At 40.0% G+C, this 26,706-nt stretch overlaps 1 protein-coding gene across 2 annotated transcripts in view; it reads right to left on the bottom strand.

Moving 5' to 3' along the window:
- Positions 1 to 1,217: 1,217 nt before the first annotated feature.
- pwwp2b (PWWP domain containing 2B) overlaps positions 1,218 to 26,706 on the bottom strand; it is a 33,978-nt gene continuing 8,489 nt past the window's right edge. Inside the window, exons 2-3 of one of the 2 annotated variants that reach the window (XM_042065917.1) lie at positions 20,283 to 21,535; positions 1,218 to 1,848 (exon numbers count right to left, since the gene is read on the bottom strand). In XM_042065917.1, the coding sequence (XP_041921851.1) occupies positions 1,832 to 1,848; positions 20,283 to 21,535 (1,270 nt within the window). In that variant the 3' untranslated portion in view covers positions 1,218 to 1,831. Of the gene's footprint in view, positions 1,849 to 19,887; positions 21,536 to 26,706 lie in introns of both variants that reach the window. The other variant, XM_042065916.1, reaches the window with a different exon arrangement.

The following is a 26,706-nucleotide window of genomic DNA, read 5'->3' on the forward strand; positions in this document are numbered from 1 at the left end:
TATTGATAATGTTAGAAAAAAAGGATTGTCTTGCTTTGCATATTTCAGAGTTATATGTGCGGAGCATCTCTTTATGGATTTCATAGTGGATCTGAAGTTTGTATTTACGCCATTTTCTTTCAGTGTTCCTACACTCTCTTTTTAGAAGTTTAGCTGCTGGATTTTGCCTCCATGGTGGTGCGTTCTGTTTTTCCTTAACTTTCTTGAACTGTAATGAAGCAATGTCATCCATAATGTTTGCCATTTTTGCATTAAAGTGATCAAATAAGTCTTCTACAGTCTGACAGTTGACTTGACTTTAGTGAAATTGCTTGTTCAAAGAGAGCACTTGTCTGATCATTTATGATTCTCCTTTTTACAATCATAGCTGTGTTTTGAGTGTGTGGGGACATAGACACAACAATCATAAAAACATATCCCCCCAAGATCCTGAAATGCGTCCACCATTAAGTTAAGGGTTAAAACTCAAAATCAGAGTAGTTCTGGTTTAACCCGAGTTTAACTTGGAATCAGCTAATCCTGTGTGAGTCGTTACACAGCAATCACGTTCAACTTCGTGCTCAGCTGCGTGTTAAACTCCAAAACTTTGGTTAGTAGTATGGTTTTAAATCGCAGCGCACAGCTAGAGCCATGCTAACTGACAGAGAAATTAGCCCAGTGTTTTCTTTTTATATCAGGAGCATACATATTTATTGATGTATCTATCTATTTACCTATCTAGCCTATATGTAGCATAGGTATCCCCAATTCAGAGCATCACTCTAATTTCTGAATTGTACAGGTGAATTTACTTGTTGAAAACTGTTAAATATGCCTCAATCTATACACCCAAGTGTTTTGTGAAAATAGTATCTGGAAATTTGTTTATTAGTTAACTGCTTAATTAGGGGGCAGCCGTGGCCTACTGGTTAGCGCTTCAGACTTGTAACCGGAGGGTTGCCAGTTCAAACCCTACCAGTAGGAACGGCTGAAGTGCCCTTGAGCAAAGCACCTAACCCCTCACTGCTCCCCGAGCGCCGCTGTAGCAGGAAACTCATTGCATCGGGATTAGTGTGTGATTCACCTCACTGTGTGTTCACTGTGTACGTAGTGTGTTTCAGTAATTCACGGATTGGGATAAATGCAGAGACCAAATTTCCCTCACGGGATCAAAAGAGTATATACTTATACTAATAAGTCACCTGTCTTGAGACAAAAAGAACATGCACAAGTAGATCTTTTGTGACTTAAATTAGTTTATTGGTCTGTGGCACTCACAGGGATGCAACTGACAAAACTTATGCAATGTATTTCCATTGATTGAACAGTTGGTGCTCCAACATTGCTGCAAAACATGAATCAACGGGATGGGGAAAATATCACCTCTCAATATAGCAATATAAAGTCTTTCTACCAATTTGTTCAGCAGCACATGAATAAAGGTATTGTTGCAAGAATATGGAAATAAAGCTTAATCTACAAACTTGTACGTCCCTTTAATTTCACATCTTTATTTCTTCAAAGATAACAAAAAGACTAAGAACACTTCTTTGACTGAAACCCAGAGATGACTTCAGAGTCAGAAAAGGATGAAATCAGTAAGCAGCAGTGTAGATATCTTACTGGATCATAGTTTTTGCTGATCATAAATACATTCAGTTTTATAGTTTTGTCACACCATGGTGAATTCAACAGTCTTTGCCCTTCAAAAATCCATCAGCCTTTTGCTCCCAAATCCAGAACTATTTTCACAATTTGGCAGCATACATCCTTTCAAGTGTCCTATTGTACTTGCAGAAGTCACTGTAGGCGTCTTTAATAGATGACTACTCATTGAGAGTATTTCTAGCCTTTAGCAATCATGTGAACCTAGAAAAAAATCAAAAGACATTGCAGAGAAATAATTAGATATATGGAATCATTCCTCATAAAAAAACAGCCTTCTGCTATAATGCCCACATTTCCTGGAATCAAGTCTTCAGTTTCCAATGAACAATTTTTCATTTATCACAAACCTACCTCTATCGATGATGGGTGAAGAAATGTTTACTTGCTAATGACATCTATTTATGAGGGCTTTCAGATTTACAATGTATGGAGCTACAGAATAAAATCATATCAAGAATTAACATAGATGATGGTGGCAAGGGTGCCTTCAGAAGGTAAGGTTGTTGCAGCAGCACTGAATAGGCTACGGCCAAATGACAGTTCAGCAAAAGAAAGGTTATGAAAGGTTAATACTCATGCATACAAATGAACGTGTCATCACCACAAAGTCAACAAAGAAAAGGTAACAGTTAGCAGCATGCATGCAATTCTTAGCTGGTTAGCTAATGTTACAACCCCAAAACCGAAAAAAAGTTTTGGACATAGACAACATATTAATGTTGAAAATAAAAATTTCGACAATTTCATGGAAAATATATTAATTTTGAATTTGACGCCAGCAACATGTTTAAAAGAAGCATTCAAATTACATTGTGTAAGCCTGTGTGCACAAATGATGAAACAGAGTGATGAATACCCTTACATCTTTACTTCTAAGAGACCCTTCCTCTCTGGGATGCTCTTTTTCCTACCAAATCATGTTGCCAGTTATCCTAATTAGTTGTGAAACATTCCTCCTTTTGTTTTCTTTATTATTACACAACTTTTCCAGCATTTTGTTATCCCTGTCCCAACTTTATTTGAAACATGTAGCTGGTATCAAATTCAAAATTAACATATATTTTCCATAAAATAATCAACATTTGATACGATGTCTGTCCATTTTGTAACTAAATTTGAGTTTAAGATTTTTGCATATTATTGCAGTACATTCCGGTTTTATTCCCATTTTACACCATGTCCCAACTTTTTCTGTTTTGGGGTTGAAGAAGAACACAGCTGGATTGTTGGTGGTCAGCTGCTTGTCATCTACTTACGATAACATTTGGCTAATTAATTAACAGTGTTATGAAATGTTTGTGCCACAATGGTTTCCCCTCCATATCACAACCTAAATAGAATAGGCTACACACAACAACATAATAACAATTCAATTGAACACTTATTTGATACTTATCATTAGGGAGCCTGGCAAACATGATATGTCTATATGTGACCCTGAAAGGCGAAACCAGTCGCTTTGCGCACGGTGGTATTTTGAGAAAATCCACAATAAACAAACGTACAGGTTAAAATGTCGAATTTCACTTTTTCGCATAATTCGACAGTATACAGTCTACACTTTCATATTGTGAACAAATTTCACCAGGGGCGTGCAGAGACCTTTGAAGGGGCAGGGGCTCAAATTTAAAAAAAGGGCACATGGAACAAAATTTTCAGAAAACGTGTTTTAAAACTTTATTTAAAACTTGTCTTTAGTGGGCATCTTTGCACTGCAGAATATAATATGTTTTATAGAACATAATGCATACGAAAGCTAGAAAAGATACACACACTTTGAATGGTGTAAACTGGAACTTAAGTTTTACATTCCCTAGCCTATAAAGCTTTAATCATCTGAACCTGAGCTGGACATTTTTTTAATTCTTTTTATTTTTGCATTTAAATTCTAGCATTATGCTATTTCAATGATGATGGTGGGACAGGCTATTATATGGTTTAGCAATTTGCAAAGTAGTCTAATGTACTGATAAACATTTGATACATTTTCATATTTATTATGTATCAAGAAGAATGGGTGTAAATAGCAGACAGAGCTGTAACACATTTTTCTCATTTCTCTCCTTGGTTCTGAAAATTCAATAGGAGTGCATGTACTGTAGGCCTACTGTAGCCAGGGCACAGACAGATAGGTCTTCATTAGGCTATTGTCTACACAGAGATCATAGGCTATACGGCTACATCTTATTGATTAAATTCAAAGCTAATTTTAATAGCCTAGAAATCTAGACGCACCCTAGCGGCAGCAAATATGTTATTGCCTAGTCTGGCTTGTCAGGCTATAATTTTAATGTTTATCACAGTGAACTACCACCATTAGCAAGCTGGTGTCTTGCAGATTCACGTGCTGTGCGTGTGGCCACTGAGTGAAATGACGCGTAATGTAGCCTACTGTAAAAAGAGAACGACGTGTGGAGTTGGGTTAGTTAAACAACTACAGTAGCCTATGTCGTCGGCTTATGACAATTTAGAAAAGGTTTGCCTACTCTGCTTTATGAACTAGGTCTACTAACCTAAGCTACTATAACATAGTAACCTAAACAGAATATGTTATGAACGTTCAGCCTTAGATTTTCGAAGCTGCCAGGTTATTGAAATGGATGGACATGACATGATTAAAACGGGTTTGATAGCCTACTTTATTAAACATGAAACAACTTTAAACATTTTATTCTCTATCTCTAAGCTGAATACTATTGCATGTTCAGATAGGCTAACTGCCAAGTGACCTTACCGTGCTCCCAAACGTCTCCTGCAGCACTGTGCCTGCGTGCACCTTCTGAGAGTTCACTGAATGTATGACGTCACGGATTGGTGGCCGCAAGGCATTTCAATTAACACAGAAAATTGTTATTTTTGTACATTTGTAATTTCACAAACTATTAATGAGACATTTTAGCGAATATTCACGTTGGAACTAGCGGAAGTATTAAAACATTTTTGCCCTTTTTAGGCCTTTAATGACAGGACAGTGAAGAATGACAGAAGGCGAGTGGGAGAGAGAGTCAGGGTGGGATCCGGAAAGGACCACGGGGCGGGAATCGAACCCGGGTCGCCGGCGTACGGTGCAGGTGCCCCAGCCAGTCGCGCCATGGCCCGGGCCAAGTATTACAAATTTTAAAAGGTAAAAAATGGGTCTTGTCAAAAGGGCACTTGGACATCAAAGGGGCAAAAGGGCAGGTGCTAGAGCCCCTGTAGTCCCCCTTCTCTGCACGTGCCTGAATTTCACAGATAAACATACATTTTGACTGTTAAACCCTTACTTTATTTAGGTGAAGATTCAACACATCAGCAGTCATTCCCTTTGTCCAAGCTGCTATAAGGGTTTACGGTAGGGTACGGTAGAGCTAATTTACTCATTAGGCTACTCATTACTCAATACAGCTCTATATCGTTCTTGGCAGATGTAACCAAATATGAATGTGAAAGACTTGCCTTTCAGGGCACGAACGGTCAAAAGCACAAACTTTTAGAAATATCCTGGCATCATTTTAGGGACCAGGAGAAGTTTTCCATTGAAGTAGGTTAGCACATTTTAAAAGTAGGCTATACACAATCTGTGTACACACAGAACTTCCTCTCCCCTTACTTCCCCCGAAATACATTAATTATATTCTATAGTGACACCTTATGACCGTCCCAGGTATTAACTAGGGGGCAGAAAGAGACTCATTGCACGATTGAAACTGCATAGTCAGTCATCCGCTTCAAAGTCACGCTACCGTAAGGCTAATCATAGCCGTTCCCTCACACTATCGCACATGACAATTTTCACTTAAAAAGGTGATTTTCTCCTCTTCTGGCGTATCGTGACCGAACCATGCCAACTTTGGATGCGGTTATCTTAGCGATACTTTTTGCAATAACCTCGATATACAGTAGCCTACATATCGTTGGAAAGCTTAGTTTATGGCCGTTGATGTGAGTACAACAACTTAATTTTGAAAAATATACCAAAACGTCTGGTTTCGCCTTGCAGGGTCACATATGTTGTGTTTTTCTTGTTTTTCCCCCCCTTACACTTACTAGGTACAGGTGCCATTTAGGGTCAAACTTTGTTTTAGCAAATTTGGCCCACAGGTGGGGGGTGAGCTCATTGGGAGAGAGGAGGCTGTGTAAGCCCAGAAATCACTCCACAGTACAGTAATTAAGCAGTTTTTATTGCATGTGGGGAAGACCACACACATGTTAACATCTAGGGTAAAAATAAAACTTTAAACATCTCTACAAAACACATCTGGTATGATTACCAATCACTTAGAAACAACAAAACTCTGTTTTGTAAACTCTATGTGCCCTAGATCAATTGTGAAAGGTATTGCCAACTTTTTGCTCATTCTATTCTTCTATTCTATTTTGCACACATTTCCCTTGATATAGTTTTGACATAAAAATTAAGAAAAAAATATATCTAAAGGGGTTTTAGGAGACTTAAAAAAACTGGAGGAGAAAAAAAACTGTTCTGTAACTCCGTTACCATAAAATGCCCCACTCCCCCAATGTCATTAATCGCAAAAATGCACCATGGTAAGGACACTTGATTTAGTATTTCATTTCAAATTGAAAGTATAGGAAATATTCTCAGGTTAAAATGTGTAACTCCGTTACAGATATGGTAACGGAGTTATAGCAAAGTCACAGAATTCTTTCTATATCTTCGGCTGAGATGTTCTGAACAGTCCCAAATTTGATGTGTATGGTCATGCTAAAAGCCTCTGAGGGCATGCCAAGTTTCTTGAAATTCTGTCCATGGGGGGCCATGAAATAAATGAATTTGTACATGTACATCTAGTGACTGTACACCCATCAGCTTGCAGATGGTGGTGTTGAGTGAAGGGTTGCCAGCAGGTGATGGTGACACTCACACACACCATTACCTACCCCACCCCCCAAGTTCATCCTAATTTATCCTAATTTCTGACACAAAGTGACGAGCAATGAGCAATTGTAAATGACAGATCAGAGCTAGTGAGAGGAGCGGGTGGAATTTTGTTGGAGCTTGGATCGCTTTTTAATTTAGAGGCCGGAGCGGCCGCTCTGTTCCGCTCCAATTTCGCTCCGATACTGCTCACACCACGAGTCTGAGACATGCCCAAATCCACCCAGAATTCATGTCTTCCTAATAAAACCAAGACCGTTGTTTTAAAAATTTCAAAGATATTGTAAGTTCGTTGATGGGGATGGTGTTTGCTAAATATTTTAGAAAGGAAACTGATAAGTCATACAAGTGTATTATTCCTGCAAAACAACTAGATACAATGTAGACCATGTGGTGACACTGTTTCAGTGAGTAAATATTCATTTTGGAATCTAAGAAGACACATTTCGCGCAAACATGAGAGTGTGTTACGGAGAGCAAAGAAAAACATGAGCAATTTGAATATGCTTCATATGAAGTAGAAGGCTGAAAGTAAAACTTGGATGCTAAGCCAGTATTCTTTAGGCAATTAATCCCACTGATTCCTTTAGTTTTACGTTTATGTGTATTGACGTTGCCAAGCTTGTTCATTGATGCACTATCAGTGTTGCATTTTAAAATAAATGTTCTATGAGGGAAATTGCCGTTGCTCTTAGTTCTTTGGGATTTAAGTTTTCTGTTTAAGGTGACAATTCGGCTTGTATTTATTTCTCCTTCATTTAAACTGGAGCGATTTCACTGGAGTGGGATGACGATACCTTCATCGACAAGTTGGATGTCTTCCCCTGGCTTAAAGTTGCACTCTATGACTTTGGCTACGTTTCACGTTGCCAGTGTGGGAAACACATTCGTAGTGTACGGGAAACACAAAAGAAATTTGCACGTGAGAACACGCAAACCTGATTTTTTAAATATTAATTAATTAATTAATCTTAATATTTTAGCATAACTGCTATAAATTATTAGCTAAGTTAGCTAAGTCACATAGTTAACAGCATTAACATTTAAAAAAAAAAAACTGCTAGAAAACATTAGCTAAATTAACTAAGTTAGGTAACATGGTTAACATTATTATCTTTGTTAACATAGTTAACATAACTGCTAGCAAACACTAGATGTACCGCATAGTGGTATAAAATATGATCGCCGCTCAGTCCTGTACATCCGTTCCGCGAAAATAAATCACACTTCAATTTGTCACCATATTTTACTCCATCCCCCACTCTTGAAACATTTGTGTATGCTTGTTTGGCATGCCTGAGTGTGTGTGTGCGGCTGCACAGAAAGTAGCCTACTGGTGCTGAAAAGGTGAATAGATTGTAGAATAGCCAAAGAAGATGTAGCATTGTTTAGAGATTTTAAAGGTTTTATAACAATCACGAGTAGGGCAGTTCATCACAGTTCATCCATTGCAACTGGATTGATGAAAGGTCACTTACACCTGTAGGCTACATTGTATTTGGGAAAAGCAAAAGGTATCAGCATAATTTTATTTATTTATTTATAAACAAAAACATCTGTCAGTTCCATGCCGTTTTCAACAGCTATCAAAAACAAAGGTCATTTTTGGATGGATGGATTTTTTGTGAATGTTTCTTCTTCTACATAAAATTTTAGTCATCTTTAGTTCATGTAATACTTTATTGTCAATGCACAAATTAAGTAACAGTAGTCCGAAACGTTATTGTTAATGCACAAATTAAGTAACATTTTAACACATTTTAACGGGCCAAAGTTGAAGAGCTGTTGTCCGTTATTGTTCGTGCAAATATAGGCTGATTCATGTTCCCTTGCACTGTGTAACTGAGGTCCATGGCTAGTCTGGCTTTCACCAGACCAAGCTCAATCTTTTAAGAAATCAAAAAATAAATAGCGAGCAGATCAGGCTGGGTTCACCCAGCCTAGTCTAGGCACCCGATATTGTTTAATTTTCCGATTGAGATATCCACGCTCTGGCTATTCTAAATGCAAAAATGCATCAGGGAGTTATGACAAAACTGTAACTAACAAACTAGATCCTAATAGAAAGCTGTTAGCTTCCCTAAGCTACAGGTAGGCTTATAAGGTAGGCCTATTTACAACATAAATTGTCAATAGGGTCATTCCACGTCAGTTCAACCAGGGCCCACGCATTTAGGTCTCAAAAAATTCTGAAAAAATTACAAGCAGACTTAAACTGCCATATCGTGGCGAAAAGTTGTAATAACATTCACGCAGCTCCATGAGTCAAGGAAAGCGCGAATGAAGTAGCCACTTCTAAATGGGACCCACTACACAGTAGCTTAAGGTGTGTTGCTAAAGCAGCCATAATGAAATGAAGGTGTCATTGTTTGGATACTTCAACCACACGTGCTTTTTAATTTCACAGACTACAACTACCAAGCTGGAATCAAAGCACATCGATTCCCCTCTCTCACACCATGCACGCACTTAAAACAAAATAAACAGGCGTCTCAGTCTCACGCATGTATAGGCAAAACTGTATCAGACCGGTGTAACGTTGGTAAATCTTCCATTGCACAGAATGATTTTGTAGCACGTGCAATAAATGACAGTCGAAAGATACAAACAGTGCTGCTATCAATTTGCTTGGTATAACCGTATTTATAGTTTTCTACAAATGCAATCAATCAAATGCCTCCATCACTCAACCAACGCTAACGGTAACATTACCTAGGTCCTTATTGATATTACAAGATTAACGTACCTGCAGTAAAAACCAAGCATGTCCGATAAACATCCTCAGATTTATTTCGGCTTCAAGGAGAAATGGGAATTACACTTCATGTGAACATCGTCCTATCCTTATTAGATGTCCGCTGCGGTAAATTACAGTCCTTGTAGGAAGCGTCCATTGTTTTTTCCAACCCACTTTTAACTTCCAACAAAATGACGTCTCACTGCAACGATGCGCCATCTAGTGGACAAACGACTACTTATCGCCAATACTGAAAATGCAGCCATGATGATGATGAATATTTATTTTGGCTTTCTTTTAATCCTACTGAATTTGTAATTATGTATCGGCCGTTCTAATACCGATAGTATGTGGGTGCCTGTGTGTGTGTGCATGTGTATATGTGTGCACCGCCATCTACAGGCCAATGAGTGTACAGTCACTAAATGTACACATAACCTAATTTTTTTAGACCCTCCCATGGATGAAATTCTACGAAACTTGGCATACCCCCAGAGAATGCCAGGTCAATCATCCACATAAAATTTGGTCCAGTTCTGAACATCTGAACTGAAGATAGGAGCGATTAAAGCAGAATAATATTGCATTTTCATTTTTTACCGGGGGGGGTCATATAGGGATTGTCAAAGTTTTTTTTTTTTTTTTTTTTCCCCGTCAGAGCCATTTCAACTTAGCCTGGCGGGCCATCCTATATCATTGAAATGTATAGTCTGGCATCGAACCATTCACCTCGCTTAATCCAAGGGGCGGGCAGAGAATTGTCTTTCAAACTGCCTAGGCATGCAATAGGCCAGTGCTACGACCATATCCGTATCCGGTTGGCAAAACGGCAAATACATCCTTCTTTGAAAGGAATGACTTAAGTGCATTGTGTTGCTCAACTTTCAAAGAAAAGCACAAGTCCAACTTCTCCAAAGTTGACGCCAACGCCGATTCAAACAACCGCTCTTCGTTCGCCATAGCCACCTTCCTTGTTGTTCACCGTTGCAGGACTGTCGTTATCCTGTTAAGCCCGCCTTAAGACTCTAACAAAATAGAGCGCTGTGATTGAATAGTATCCACGGTGTTACCCAATAGAAATCCCTATGGTTTGATACTAGACGTACAGGCTGAGCAAATTAATTTGCCGCCGCTAGGGTGCGTCTAGATTTCTAGGCTAATTTCAACTGTCAGTTATCGTCAACTATCTACCTAAATAATTTAACCATTTAAACTATCCACCTATTTAACTGTTCAGTCATTCCAACTATATTAAACCTCATCTACCTAGCAACCAATATAGTTTGTTTTTACTCTATATGATATTTTACATCATATTATTGCATTTTCATGCACTGTATTTCCTTCAGGAAATGCTTTTCTAGTTATTCTCTATTTTTTTTATTCTTCTTCCGACCAAGTTTGACATTTAATGACACTAAAACCACTGAACCGTTTGACGTCATTCAAACACTCCTACAAAAGGTCTTTTAACAGACAATTGTACAATGTATTTTTTACATTTGTGAACTTTATACTTTTTGAGATATTTACGATAAAAGAGCAACAAATTCCCATTGAGTTAACATTGACCACTGTGGCGGCAACTTTTAGCATTATGACGTGACCTGCAGCTGAAAGCAATCACCACTGGAGCGGTCTTCTGAACGTTCGTCTTATCGCCTGCCGTGATCCCACTTTAGGCTACTTGCTCGAAACTGACTGTTCTTCTCTAATTACAGACAAGGTAATTGGTCCGATTTTTGGCATTTGACTCATTTATGTCGTCAAACATTATGTTGTATGAAATGATAGGTCACAAATAGCCAAACTAACGTTATAACGTTAGGGGAATAGTTAACGTTAGCACCCACCTTATCAGCGTTAATAGGCCTAACAGCTACTGTATGTCGTCAACTTTAAAGTGACCGGTTAGCCGTAGGTTCCGATAACGACAATCAAACCTAACATTGCTCCCAGCTAATCACTGACGTTAACGTTACATTTGCTCACTAACCAGCATTAACGTTAACGTTAACCAGATACAGTAGTCTAGCCTAATCATATTGTACAGATACTATCTGGCTCTTGATTAAATACACCTGTGGAAAGGGACCTGATAAAAGCCATACTGTTTGGAAACGGACGATATGACCAAAGTATTGTTAAAACACACTACAGAAGTTGAGGTACAGTGGGTCCCGGTTAAAAATTGACACTTCATTCACAATCAAGGTGATTCACGCAGCTGGGTGAAATGTAAGTACAACTGCAGCCGCTTGGGGGCAAACCTCATTAGCTTCAGAAAGCTGCAGGGAAGGGCAGGGCACAAAGTAACGCGGGGTTAAATGTACGACTTTTTTCCTAGTTGTAGATGGTTGATCGGGGCAGGCTATTGGTCAGTTAACCACATTACTATGAGACGGTGTTCCACAAATCAGTCAGTATGGACGTGTTTTCACGTAGATCTACAGCAAAACGTCTTAAGGCATCAAAGTAAATAGGTGGTAGCTTGTCTTTTGATTACGGAGTTGTGGGTGCAGCTCACTGACTAATAATCGTCTTGTAGGCTAAAAATGAACACCGTTTTGAAACATGTAGTCAACACATAGCAGGAGCTATCTTATCTTAAAAGAAACGTGACCCAGCGGGGTTAGTTGTAACGCGCTGTTACACTGTAGGCTACAATGATAATAAGCCTACAAAAATATGCGCGTGTTAGTTTAGTTTTTGTGATGTTTTGTACTTTTGCCTCATGTGTTTTCAGGTTTGAGGGCTTTTCTTGGCAAGATTGACCTTGGTTAGACTCTGCATATGTTATTTCTCCGTATGGAAAATAAAGTCAATTTTCGACACACGTCTGTTATTAGTTCAATAACAAGTGTTGCTTGTTAAAACATATGACTAGTGAAACTCAAATGATTTTAGAAATATTTAGCCAAAGCCAAAAAGTGTTGTGCCCCGTGCTCCCCCACTGCTTGTGAAAGAAGGGGGTGGGGGAGGGGGGCTTAACGTGAAAAATCTTAATGTCCCAACACGGCAACAAGTCGTTTTACTCCCCGCTGGTCTTCATAATGGTAGGCTACGGGAAGTGGGGGGAGGGTATGGGATGACCAGAGCCGTCTTCGCTGATGCCGGGCTATGGACTGACTAAGCCTATGAGCAGAGTTCCTGACACAAGAAAAAGTGCGTGGTCCACCATGAAAGCCTTATCCCTCACCTGCGCATCCTAAATGGAAAAAAGACTATACCATTATGTCATTATAAGACTTAGTTTTCTGTCTTTGACTTAGCCTATTTTATGAAAACGATTGAGAATAACATTTGTGCTATTCAGAAAGCATCTTCTATCGTCTTTCCAGGCACACACAGCTCTTTACCATATAGCCTATCGACTGCCTTAACAGATAGGCTATGCTCTTGGGTTTGGCCTCACAGCGAACTCAACCCTCCTGTTGCATGCAGTTTGTTAAATAAAGCGATGCAGATTACATTATTTATTTCTGATGAATTGTGTCTTTTGCAACATCTGCTTGTTAGGCTGGGCTACTTTCAATGTCCTACAGGTAAATGTTCAACAATTGCTGGTGTAGGCCTACTGCTATAATCAATTAGCTAAATCATTTGTCCAGCTGTTTAAACATTTTTTCATGCTACATTCAAACGCAAAAAGTGCTTTGATATATTTTTCGTTGTCGTTTGAACGGCAATCAGGCATGTTGCGGTTGCAATTTAAGTGAAATTTATACAATATCCCAACCTATCCCACTCTGATATTTAGTTGAGTTGTTTCGATAAGATAAAATTCTTATTTAAATTTTGGGTTCATGTTGAATGATGACACGCACACAACTTGCAAAACATTGAACTGCTTTGAGTGAAGTGTGCTTGCGAGTTGCGTTCCTTCTGTAATTAATTATACTAGATGCTCTTCTTCCCACTGAAAACAGTGGCAGTCCTAGCTTGTAGCCTATAGCCTAACATATTTTTTGAAATCAATTTGTGGTGTGATTGACATCAGACTAGTCATTAGCTAGTTCGTTGTGCACCGTTTCCCCACTCACTAAGGTAACAAACAGCCTACTCCGATGAATTCTGTTTTTTTGTCAATATTCTTGTCGCCCTCCCAGAATTCTGAATATCTTTGCTCGCACACTGTAGGAACTGTAACGTGATTAATGACACTTACACCCAACTCTGCTCAGCTACGACTAGAGAAAGAATCTCCCGTGTGTAGCCTAAGTTCACTCCAAGTTGGCCTACTCCATAAACTGCATGGCAGTAGGCCATTTCTATTTATCTATGAAATTTCCACATGCATTTGTTCAACTTTATGAAGCAGAAGTACGCAGGCTATTTGCACACATTTTCTTTGCGCAAGAAAGAGAAAATACAGCGCACACGATTTTGGGCTGCACTTTGAAACTCGTTCTGGCGCCCCTGCCTTGTTGCCTTTATGATTTCCTTATAACTTTCTTATACTAAATAGGAAATGCAAACAATGACATGCCCAACCCTGGAACTGACTGTCTCTCTCTCGTGCGTGCCTACGTTTCAAATTATGCCTACGTTTCAAATTATGGTAGCCTAAGGTAACGTTCAAGTTAGATCTGCTGCATGAAAGAGAGGAAACCCGTGTCCTGCTTTTATATTTGACAAATAGGTCCACCTCTTCTCACAGTTCCAATGCATGATCCGAATAATGGTATATTTGTTAGTCAACTTTGCAAAATACATTCGAGGCTACACTCGAAACATTCGGGGCTGAAGCCACGGCAAAATCGGCTGGCGACGCCCCTGATAAGATATATAAACTCACGCTATAGTATTATCATATTTGTTTGGTAATGGTTCAACTGCCTCTGATTGTTCTACTGACTTGGAAACTGTGTCATGGAAGCAGTAAGTCAAGTCGCATCAAAAGTAGTAGCAGAGCCCGTCTACGGAGAGCCTGGCCACTCTGTATTAAGTCCCATTGTACCGAATTTTGGTTGCAGTTCCACCAGAGTTCCACTGGGGGCGATGGCCATGAGTGCAAAATGAATGGGAGTCAATGGAGCTAGATGGCTAAATTTGTCTCTTTCACCTGATTGTCGTTGACAAATCTCAGATTTGATTGTAGTTTGTATAATTTCAACATGGGTTATAGGTCAAAAGTTTAATGAACGAGTACTTATGTCCTTTTGATTTCTTACAGGTTGGGTCGTTGTTGCCCATAACATGCTAGCATTGTGCTAATGAATGATGTCATCAACACGTTTGAAAGGCTTTTTAGAACAATTAAGTGACTTTAAAATATATAATATTCAACCAAGTGTATTTTCTTTGTCTCCCCTTTCGAATACAATATTCAAATTACTTGAAAAAAAATGATATCCCGAGAAAAGTGGATTTTGAGGGGTACAGCTCCATAGATCTCCATTCATTCTGCACTCGTGGACAAGCGCCCTCATGTGGAACCACAGAAGGAACATTCTCTGGTAGTAGTGGCAGAACTCCCAAGTGACACCTTGTGGTTGTTTGTGTCAACTGCAGTTTGTGCCATTTCTGCTGAGAAAATGGGGTGCGTGATTCATGAAAGAACCCGTCCAAACTTGGGACCCACTGTATAACGTTTGTGTTGTCAACATAGGCTACAGAGTATGTTTACTTGGCCTAGGCTAATGTTACTCATTTCTGCATTAAATTGCATTTCTGGCCTAAAATTTAAAGTGTAGCCTGGCACACGAATCAAGCTTCCCAGTTGTAGTACATCCTAGAGTAGGCCTACATCGTAATCTGTAGAAAAAATGTGGATGACAAACCTAGCAAGCTGTATAAACTGTTGTAGTTGGTTATCAAGATATATAATATCAGAATGGTCCATCCTTAAGACTCAGTTTATGATTATCAACAGCAACAACACACCCTTTGCCTACAAAGTGTTCTAAGCTGTTTACTTGAAACTGTTTGGCTATCAACTATCCTTAAACTGAAATGAATAAAACACGAAATGTTGCTTTGTTTGCAATACTATAGGCTAGTATATTTAACTACCATTACAAATTTATGGTGCAACAATCTCACTTAAATATCTAAGTTGTATTGAACAATTGTACACATTCCTTGTTTTTGGTATAACTCTAACTTGTTTGCTTTTGTCTTTTAGGTTCCAGACCAGGCCAGACCAGTGTGGTGGTGACCGTGTATTACATTTCGTGTGTGCCTGTCTGTGTGCACATCCTGCCAACTATATATCGCTGACATTAACACTTACATTCATTCCTAAAAACATGTGACCATGTTACAAGGACACTGGGCCATGTCATGTAAGGAACTGCCTTACATGGTGCTGCCAAAAAACGGAAACATAGCCTACATTGCAGAGCCACTTCAACTTCATTATTTTATGGTGAATAAATGTTACACTACTGTGCACAGCCCCATGCTTCTCTGACGTGACTAAGCTAGCACATTAGCAACAGTTAGCTAACTATGCTAACATTAGTTATCTACAAGTGACAATCATTTTATACACAATGCTGGCAATGCTGAAACCAATTAACATTTACCTTACTTGCATTGAGTTGACTGTGTGGCTTAATCCACAGATGTGGTGGAGCACAAACATCAAGGCTCCCAATACATTTCTATGGAGCCGTAAGGTGAAGGTGACGGGCCATGTCTGCCTGCACGGAGCTAGTGGACTGCCATTGGCTCATCTGCGTTCGATGGGAGGGGTTTTGCGAACGGTCAATTGAGTGCCTGTCACTTTAAGACCATGAGGCTAATTAGTGCCCATCACTTTAAGCTCTGCGAGTTTCCAAGGAAGGCAGAGTCTCAGTTTTAGGCAACTGATATATGGATGCAATTAATCATGTTCTCTATGTCATTAGTTAAAATAAAGGTTCAAAAACCTAACTCAAAGCATATCTATTTGTCTCTTGTAATGAATATTTCTATGATGTGATGAGTACTAAACAATGGCAGGGAGACATGACATGAGGTGGATAGTAAGTGCTAGTAAGTGTAGCCTAATTGCAATGGCACTCATATTCTAGCAGCGGCGGAAACACTGAGTAGGTGGAAGGTTCGGCAGAATCCGAATCCCATCAAAAAGCTTTAAGATTCGGCCGAATCCGAAACCGAACCTTGGATTCGGTGCACCCCTAGAGCCAGATTGTATGCTTAAAGACTGAGACAGAGTAGATAGTTTAAAAGTTGAATGTAGATAGTGTAATTGATGTTGATAGACAGAACGTTTAATGATGTTGATAGGCAGATTGTTTAATGGATGTTAATAGATAGTTTAATGGGTGGATAAGTGAATGGTTTGAAGAAGATGGATAGATAGAAAGTTGGAATGTGCCTTATATCCTCGTAGAATGGAGAGACACAGACATAGTGCGCAAATTGAAGAAGGCAAGTGCCACGCCTCCCGTCATCACTACATTCTACAGAGGGACCATCGAGAGCATCGTCTCCAGCAGCATCACAGTGTGGGGCGGAAGCTGCACAGATCAGAACAGGAAGACCCTCCAGCGCACTGTTAACACAGCTAAGAGGATCATTGGAGCACCACTCCCCTCCCTGCAGGACATTTACACCACCCGCCTCACCCGCAAAGCACTAATGATTGTCAAGGATACAACCCACCCTGCACACGAACTGTTCAGCCTCCTGCCCTCCAGAAAGCGGTACAGGAGCCTCCGCTCCCGCACCACCAGACTGGCAAGTAGCTTCATCCACCAAGCAATCAGGATGCTGAACACTCTACCCACTCTCCCATCACTGACAGCCCCCCCCCACCCACCAGCCAGCCAGGAACCTAGGATCCCGTCTACCCTAAGTACAATGAGTAGTTTTGGTTGTTGTTGGTGGCGTTATTGCATCCCTTTTATGAATGCAAAATTGTTCCCTCGCGATTGGAAGCTCCTGTTGCACATAGGCTACGCATTTCAAAACATCGCAACGTAAAATGCCACAAAAAAGCTGTTTATGAATAGGTCTTAGTGAGTTAGGAGTCCTCTCGACTTAAGCTGTCCCAGACTTAGGTTCTACTTTTAGTTCTAAAATGCTTCGTGAATTACTTTTTGTGAAAAAATTAGGAGTCCTAAAGTTAGGAGTGACACGCCCATTATTTTTAGAAGTTGCTCCTAAATTCGCCAGTTAGGAGCTACTTTTAGCCTTAAAATTCTTTGTGAATACGGCCCCTGAATAAAAAGGCCTAACCTAAATGAATCAAGGCAAAACAAATAGCCTAGTAGCCTAATGAAACATAGGATTGATTTAGTATCTTTGTAACATTATTAAATTATTCTGTTACTATGCCTACATTTGCAAAAGAGAACATTTTAATTTGATTCACAATAATGTTACATTTAATTTACATGTTGACAAAGATTAGCCTAGTTTTGGTTGTTGTTGGCGGCGTTATTGCATGTTAGTTATGCCTACAATGCAAAATTGCTTCCTCGCGATTGGAAGCTCCTGTAGCTGCATAGGATTTCAAAACACGGCAAAATTCCGCAGGTTTGTGATATAGGTCTGTGAGTAAGGAGTCCTCTTGACTTCTTAAGCTGTCAGAGGTGGGAAGGTGTGATTTTTGGGGGGCAGGGCCGGATTAACTGGGCACAAATGTCTGATGGCCCCCCTTCCCCCCAGCCAACGTGAATCGGGTGGTTAGTTAATAGGCCTATCGTGAAGATTTTTCCTGCCATCTAAGGCACGAGCGCATCTGTGAGGCCAAGCCTCACCAAGTAGCTCGTTTGTTTACAACTAACATTCCATTTAATTAAACTGCTTTATAGGCTATGCCGAAATAGTTTTCAACATTTTGAATATTAGTGTCGGGTGAATTGAAATGTTCTCAAAGTAGCCTTATGGCTGAAAGCAGCTTGGGATCCCCCCCCCCCGTCAAGCAATATAACCATACAAACGCGCTTCCTGCACTCATTGTTTCAAAAGGAGTAATTTTGGCTTTGTCAGAACTGAAGAGCTGTGGACGGCACGGCACGGTATGCCCAATGAAAATAAATTAACGCAACGCAACACAACACAGACCCCGCTTCTCTCGCGTCAGTCACTGACATGAACGAAACACAGAACCCGCTTCTCTCACGGCAGTCACTGACAGTAACCTAGAATAAATGCATGGGGAAAAACACTTCCCCATGACAAAGACATCGTAAAACACTGAAAGTTAATATTTTGTCAACATACATCTGTCCTTTGTCAAATGTATTATGTTCCAAGTAGCCTAGGCTATGCATAATTCTGCTTCAGTTGAACAAATACATTTGCTTATTTCACAGAAAAAAATATAAATAGCCAGTTAGGGTCTACAGTGCAGAGTTGGTAAGTTATGGTAGGCCAACTTGCAGTGAACATACAAACAGGGGAAATTATTTCTCTTGCAGCTGAGTAGCCTCAGGTGCGCACGTAGACATAAGGCCGAACATGCAAGCGCCAATCGTGCGCTCACGACAATCACGCCGTTAAACTTAAATAGGTTAACATCAATCTAGAGTTTATACGTGTGCTTTTAGAAAATATACAGTGGGGAGAATAAGTATTTGAACCCATGCTAAATTTGACTAAAAAGAGGAATATAAAAATCATCTGTTAGAAATTGATCTTTATGCCTTAATTAAAAAAATGAGTAACAATCCAACCTTTAAAAGACACCAATTTTCTTAGTGAATGAAGAATTTATCGTAAATAAATAAATGTTCTTCCTTAAATTGCAATGCCATCGGAGTGAGGTATGTTAAATTCCCATAGAGGCAGGCAGATTTTTTATTTTTAAAGGCCACTTATTTCATGGATCCAGGATACTATGCATCCTGATAAAGTTCCCTTGGCCTTTTGGAATTAAAATAGCCCCACATCACATAAGTTACCCTTTACCATACCTAGAGATTAGCATGGTGTGTTTTTCAGTCAGCCTATTAGCTGGTTTGATGCTCATTAAGTTCAATGTAAATCAAACCAGCTAATTAGGCTAACAGGTGGAAACACTCCGGCGATGGAAGGAGTTTGATCCTTCCCTTTGATAGAATTGATGTGCTTGGACGAATTGGCATGAGACTCTACTGTGCAAAAGTGACAAAATTGTTTATCTCGCCACACTTTGTTAAATTTACATTTCCCCATAACCCCAGCATGAAATGGGTAGCTAGGTAACGTACACAAACCTTGGCTTGTTGCTTGTGGTCTGTGTCTGTGTTAGTGCTGTAGCAAAGTGACGTGTTTGGACCTGCGTTGCGTTCTCAATTATTGGTTCCGCCACTCTGTATATAGGCTACGTTAATTAATCAAAATAATAGTGGTTGACAAATTTTGAGGAGAATGCGATACGGAGAAGTTACACACTACACAAATTTTAAGACCCAGATATCAAAATTCAAGACTTTTTCCAAGTCTTTTTAAGGTATTATTTCCAAATTCATAAATTCAATGTTTTTAAGACTTTTTAGACCCCGTGGGAACCCTGTTTAAAGTCTACTTTGATCTGTGTTTTTGCTTGGATTTTTTTTTGCTTGCATTAAAGACATACAAGTCACTCTATAATTATGTAACTGGAAGCCTTTATAAAAAAAGCCAAACAAATACCGGTAAATAAAATTAACTGGGTGCAATAGTTATATCATAACAAATGACTCACCTATGTCTCACAGTGAGAGATAAGAGAGGTGATCTCAGGACTCATGTGGCCAGTGGCCTTTGCAGCTTCCACAATGGCTCTGCGATATATCCCTTTCTTCTTGCGATTAAAACGCATTTGGAAAAATTCACAAAATGGGGAAAGTTTGGCGACAGACAACAGAGAGGTGGTGGGTGAGCCGAACCATGACACCTTTGCTTCGGGCCAAGTAGTCTCGAATTTCGCTGTCTCTTTACAAATACCACTAATGCTTAGGACTCTGGCTGGCCACCAGGGGAACCCATGGATTTTTCCCCAAACCACATCACCAACCGTAACTGCATGACCTTCTTCAGTCACAAACTTGGACATGCTACGTGTGTGCAGACGGACAGTGAGGGGTGGCACAGTCTTACTTCCTCCATGTGAGGTGGAGGAGACCGCAACATCATCCCCAGGGGCCAGGTCACACAACTCTGGTGATGTACGATCTGAATTTAATGATTTTGATTCATCCAAACTGTCACTACTACAGACAGAAATACTTGAGGAGTGAGTCTTTCTCTTATGAAAGTTGATTAGCAGGGTGAGGTCACCACGCCCTGCTTCTTCATATGAGCTTTCTGACCATAACTCCAATGAGGCCTTGTCTCCTGAATTATCCAACTGTGAATGTTCAAAACCAGTTCCTTTTCTACACTTGAGGTCATCAGTCATTAGCTTAGCTTCATACATAGAATCATATTTTTGTTCTTCACTAGCACAATGTGAATTCAAGTTAATCTTTGGTGATGATATTCCTTGGGGCTCCGGAGGTCTTGGAAATTTTAGTTTAGGAATGGATACTGTTAAGCCTGTTAGGGTTGGATCCATGGCATGCATGGTCTTTACAGTCACCTGATTGTGACCATGAATCCCAAGTCCATTTTGCAGTAACTGCTTTGGGCAGAATGGCTTGACTGAGCCATGTACTCTAGAAGGGATTTTCATGACCTCACCTTTACCTTGAGGAGTACTATATGAGATCTTTATCACAGGACTACGGGGAACCATATCTGAAGCAGGGGATTTTTCAACTTCTGTTTTGTCTTTTCTGAACCTTTTGCTAACATAACTGGGCATGTCCACTTTCCTTTTAGTCTCTCCAAAGGTGTCTTCATCATTATGTTTCAATCCCTTCATGGGGGATTCCTTAACATTTCTACCCTGAAGGGAATTCTCTTTCCTGGCTGACAGGTCTTCTGTTACATTTATGTCCTCATCACCATTGACCGTATTCTTGCACTTTTCACAAAGAACTTGACGCGGCCTCAAACGGATCGTACTCGCAGTCAACCTTCCTGGCTCCCTAGTTCGTCTTTTCTTGTGCTTTATTGGTCGTGGAGGAGGCTGCGGTATCCACTGTCTGTAACTGTGACGAACCCAAAGTGGCTGAGGGAATGGGGCTCCTTCAAAATAAGACGGGTATGAGACCTGGCCAGCAAGCAATGGGACTGGTGAAGGGTCTGAGACATCTTGTTCAGGAAGGCCGTTTTCATCCTCTGCTTGCTGTAGTAGTGGAAAGGGCAGTTTACAGTCAGGTTCTTGGTTTGCATTCTCAAATTCCTGTCTTGAAGGATGACGATCGTTTGAATTCACTGTAATGTCAGGTAAGCAGAAGAGCCCGGATCTACAAAGATAAAAAAAAAACAAAAAAAAAAACAGAAGTTTAACCATGTTCAGTTTAACATTGCGCCCCATGGGCGTGTCAATTAAAAATACAGGTGTGGTCAGGCTCATGATCCAAAAATCACCATCTTAAAGCCACTAAAAATCATAACCCCACTGACCAAGAAAAAACAGGTCTAAAGCGGAACTTTTCGCCACGAGGTGACAGCTTAAATCCGCTGTAGCATTGCCGGTAGGGCTGGGATAAACGATTATTTTTTAAACGATTAATCTAACGATTATTTTTTCGATGCATCGATTAATCTAACGATTCATTTTTTCAGTCCGATTCGATTTCGATTCGATTATCGATTATCTCCCCATTAATTGACTAATAGCAATTTATACATGTTGATTTACATATATGAATGGAAAAACATGAATTTCTTAACATTGCAATATGTTTATTGCTCTTAAAATTCCAAAATAAAAGACTATACAAGTGCAAAGTAATGCATTCTTTACATCGGGATTTTGCAAACATTCAATGTCAATAAAATGAGCCCTGCATGAGTAACGAAATTGACAAACAGCTGTAAGTAATCATGCTAAACCAGACATCCAAACAGCATTCTAACGTTAGCTTTAGAGATATTGCTTGATTGCATAAGCTAAATTAGTTTAGTCTCCTCAATGTAGCCTACTATGTTGTGATAGGACCTTAGCAGAGTTAACTTTAATGCAGCAGTTTTGAACAAATTTGCACAGCATGGTCACGATGCTAAGCGGATTTAATAGCGATTTAGCCCGCAGTGTTCTATGCAATGCTTCTATGTGGCAACAACAATCCTTCAACAATCGTGAATATTTTGGGGCAGCGGACTGCATTCAGACTAGCGATGGATTTTATCGTTCGTTGTCATGACACAGTTTGTGTCATTCAGTTCGCCAAGATGATTAGTTCTTCTGATTTGTTCATCAGTTCGTTCAGTCACGTATTCTGCACAATGTTGTTTTGGCAGCAAGTCAAGAACTTCCAAACTATCGTTCATGGTCACGTTCACAACGGTGAACACTACCATGGTCATGTAAAATCAACCACTAATATGTTGCTAGCAAGCTATGAATGAAGAGAAATGCTAATTCTCGAATGAGAGGAAGCAGAAGGAGGAACATGTTCCATGTGCCTTAACCAGATGACGTGAAATACTCTGGTTGATTTATTTAATAGAGTAAAAGCATAAAGATAGATTATTTTAAGATAATCTAATAAAAATATGTATTCTTTAATAAATGACCTACAATGGCTATATTACTACTGCAGACTAGTCCAAAACAAAACAATGGTGCCCTCCAAGTAGCGCGGCTAACGTAGATTTGTTTTTGTTTTATTCATGGAAACGGTTGCTATGCTTTCCTGCCCCTCATTGACTAATTTGATGAGAACATCTTAAAACGCCACGCCTCGTCTCAATGGCTCTCTCGTCTGCGAGACCGTTATTAGCTACGTCAAAGTCATCGACTTCAGGCTTGACAATGTCCCAGTTGGCGAAGGTTAGTGCAGAATGGCACAACATGGGGTACAAAAGCAGGACTGACTTCCAAAGCTTAAAAAAAAAAAAAAAAAAAAGACAATAAACTCCACATTGCCTTCATCATCCCAAATGCCCACTCAATTACATTTCTAGCCTGTGCTTGCCTGTTGTTGTAGTGTGCATGAACAGGGTTGTCATAAGACAAATAGGCTCACTCAGGTCTGCACCATCCCCAAGAATGTTCCACCATGCAGGTGGGTACAAGCCCTCCATACACGGGACTGTTTTTAAGTATTCTGATGTTGTGTCAGAGCCAGGGTACCCTACAAAAACATTCACAAATTTGACCTGGTGGTCACAGATGGCCTGCATCTGTACAGAATAAAACAACTTTCTATTAAAACAGGCAGCATCAGCTGATGGTGGCTTTATGCAGATGTGGCAGCCATCTACCCACCACTTCCAGGTTCTGAGGATACACAATAACCCTCCGGAGAATGGCCACGACAGCCGTGCAGATCCGGTGGATGATGTCACGTACCGTTGACCTTGGTATATCAAAAGCCCTGGACACCACAGGGTAAGACGCTGCATGGGCAAGCCAATACAGAAACACAAGTACCTCTACGTGTCTCTGCCATCCATGGTCAGAGTCTGACCTCAGTGACGCAGTGAGCGCAGTGATGGTCTGCCGTGACAAGCTGAGATTCGGCTTCAGATCTCCATCACTGAAGTACAGCCACAGGATGGGAACAGCTTTATTCAGCGGGCAGTAGGATGTTGGACCCGAAGTCTGTCAATGAATTATTGCTTCTTGTTTTAGAAATAAGAAGCTATATTTTTTCCATATAAAATGTAAATGTTTCACTGTGAACTAATGAATGAACTCAATCCTGTACCTGATTAACATTCAGAATTAAGTGATAAAACTAACTGTCGGTGTCAACTATTTCATCAACCTGTTATCAGTTACCTGTAGCAACTATCAAGTATTTTAAAAGGTAACGTTAAAGTTGGTCGAAGTTGTGAGGTGTTTATGGTATCTGCAGACGCCTTTGTCCAAGGTGACTTACAATAACTTTTATAATTGTTGTACAACACAACGTGGTAATAAATTAGCTTGCTCAGTCAATTAATTAAGTAATGTGGGGTTCTTGTTTTTATCTCGTATTGACAGTCAACAACAGCCTCAATTTAAAACACTGATGAAGAGAATACAAACATGTTTTACCCAGCTCCTAGAAAAATGCATTAAAAACTGCCTGCAAGTTGCTCTTCACGACTTCAACGCCTTCTGGTGGTGATATCAAGTGCCATTCTCGTTGCCTAGGACATTTTCCAAAAATACGTTCAATCGGATCAATCAAAACAAGGCGAATGACCGGCTCTGAGGTAAATTCTCCGAGGTGTCTCCGAGGTTTAAATGTTCACTGCATCCGTCAGTGTGCATCATGTGTGGGTGCGTCACATGTAATCATCAGGGGTCAAAGGACTGGCAAGATGGCTGCCCAGTACGTCCGAATTGTGTGCTTACTACTTACTCGCATACATAAAGAACATACTAAATTGACAGTAGAACGTTCTTAACCAACGTTTTTGAACTATGCTTTGACTAACTTATATTGCCCTTCTGTGCTTTTATTTGTTATTATTGTTTGGTTTTGTTTATGTAAAGCACATTGAATGACGTCTGTGTATGAAATGCGCTATATAAATAAACTTGACATTAGTATACTGATTATTCGGATGCAGCCTATATGTTTCCTTTGTCATTCAATAATAATGGTCATTGTAAAAATTTGAAGTCAACAGGAAAGAACATATAATAACAACATGTTGCTGGATATGAAAGCACTACAAAAACTGTCAGCATTCCTACCCAAAAAAAGATTTGCCCACTATTACTTCCATTTAAGAAAAAGAATGGCCTGATATGAAGGTTATCCGTTTTGAAACATGTAATTAATACATTAAATAAAAAGGTTAATGAGCTGGGCGATAAAAAGATAGCGATATTGCGAGACACATGTAATCGATATCAATAAAAATATATGTTCAATAGAACATTCAATAATTAAAAGCAACACACACCTCCCGCCTTATGATGTCGAGATAAATATATCTTGCATTGGTTCAAGGTTCAAAGTGTTTTGTCATATACAGCAAGGAAAACAGGTTTTCTCTGTGCAATGAAATTCTTTCATTGCTGTCCACACTGATGCCGAGTTTATATATAAAAGCGTACAAATACAAACAATAGATACAATACAATAAGTAATAAGAGCAATGGCAAAAGTATCTGATATAAAGTGCCAGATGTGCATGCAATGAGTGTTGTGCAAAATGCAGGTAGGTGCGGTGCGGGTGGGTGTAAAAGTACAAAAAGTACGTTATCAGGGTGGTCCGTGGATTCCTGTCAACTGTTAAGGAGTCTGATCACAGAGGGGAAGAAAGAGTTTTTTTAGGCGTGATGTTATGCATTTCACACTTCTGTACCTCCGGCCTGAGGGTAGAAGTGTGAAAAGTCTGTGTTGTGGGTGGGTGGGGTCTTTGAGCATGGAGGCAGCTCTCCTGTGGACACTGCGATGGTAGATGCTCTGCTGAGAGGGAGGTAGAGTCCTGATAATCCTTTCAGCAGTCTTAACCACTCTCTGCAGGCGACTGCGATCCGCAGCAGTAGTGCTGCCATACCACGCTGTGATGCAGCTGGTTAAGGTGCTCAACAATGCAGCTGTAGAAGTTGCTGTGGGTGACATGCCAAACTTCCTCAGCCTCCTCAAGAAATACAGCCGTTGTTGGGCCTTCTTAACCAGCTGTGTGGTGTTCAGTGACCAAGTGAGGTCTTCACTGATGTGAACACCCAGGTATTTGAAACTGCTCACCCTCTCCACTTCAAGCTCCCAGATAAACAGTGGTTGATGTGGTCTACTCTCCTTCCTTCCTCCATCATCTCCTTTGTCTTGTCTGTGTTTTTGTTGTCCTCACACCTTTGCTAGGTTGCTAGGTTACGGGGACGCTGGCGAGACACGTCGCTTTGTCTGGCATCATGTTTTTGTTCGTTTTTATGTAATGTTGGTAATTTTATGTAATGTCATGTTTATTTTTTGTATTGATTTGTCTAGTTAAATGTTTTCTCTCTTTATTTACGTTATTTTTGATAGTTTTTGTGTTATTCTCTTAGTCCTTTTTACTGCTTTCAAGTTGGCTGATGTTTTTAACGTCTGTCCATTGGGAGCTTGCTATGGCTACCTTTTGCCCTGGGCTAGGGACCGATATTTAGCATTTTTATAATAATTGGTATCGGTCATTTTTTCCACCGATAAGCCGATATTGAAATGGATAAAGAATGAAACGCGCTACTTTGTCTATAAAGCGTCTCTCACTCCCTGCATTTGCTACTCTGTGGTCAAGAGCATTGTCCCGCCCACTACACCGTCTGATTTGTTAGTTAGCACGAATGCAGCCAATCAGGATCGAAGACTTAACACAGACAAAAGTTTAGGATTCTCACTGAGGCAGACTGTAGACTGGGCTTCAGCTGTACGGAGCCATTTTTCGACAGTAAGGAAGGTAGCCTACATTGCTGAAGTTGCAATGAATCACAATCATCTACACTGAAGTCACAAAAACACCACTTTGTAAGCTATTGTCTCTTTGA

The sequence above is a fragment of the Alosa sapidissima genome, chromosome 16 (genome assembly GCF_018492685.1).
Source record: "Alosa sapidissima isolate fAloSap1 chromosome 16, fAloSap1.pri, whole genome shotgun sequence".
NCBI lineage: Eukaryota > Metazoa > Chordata > Actinopteri > Clupeiformes > Clupeidae > Alosa > Alosa sapidissima.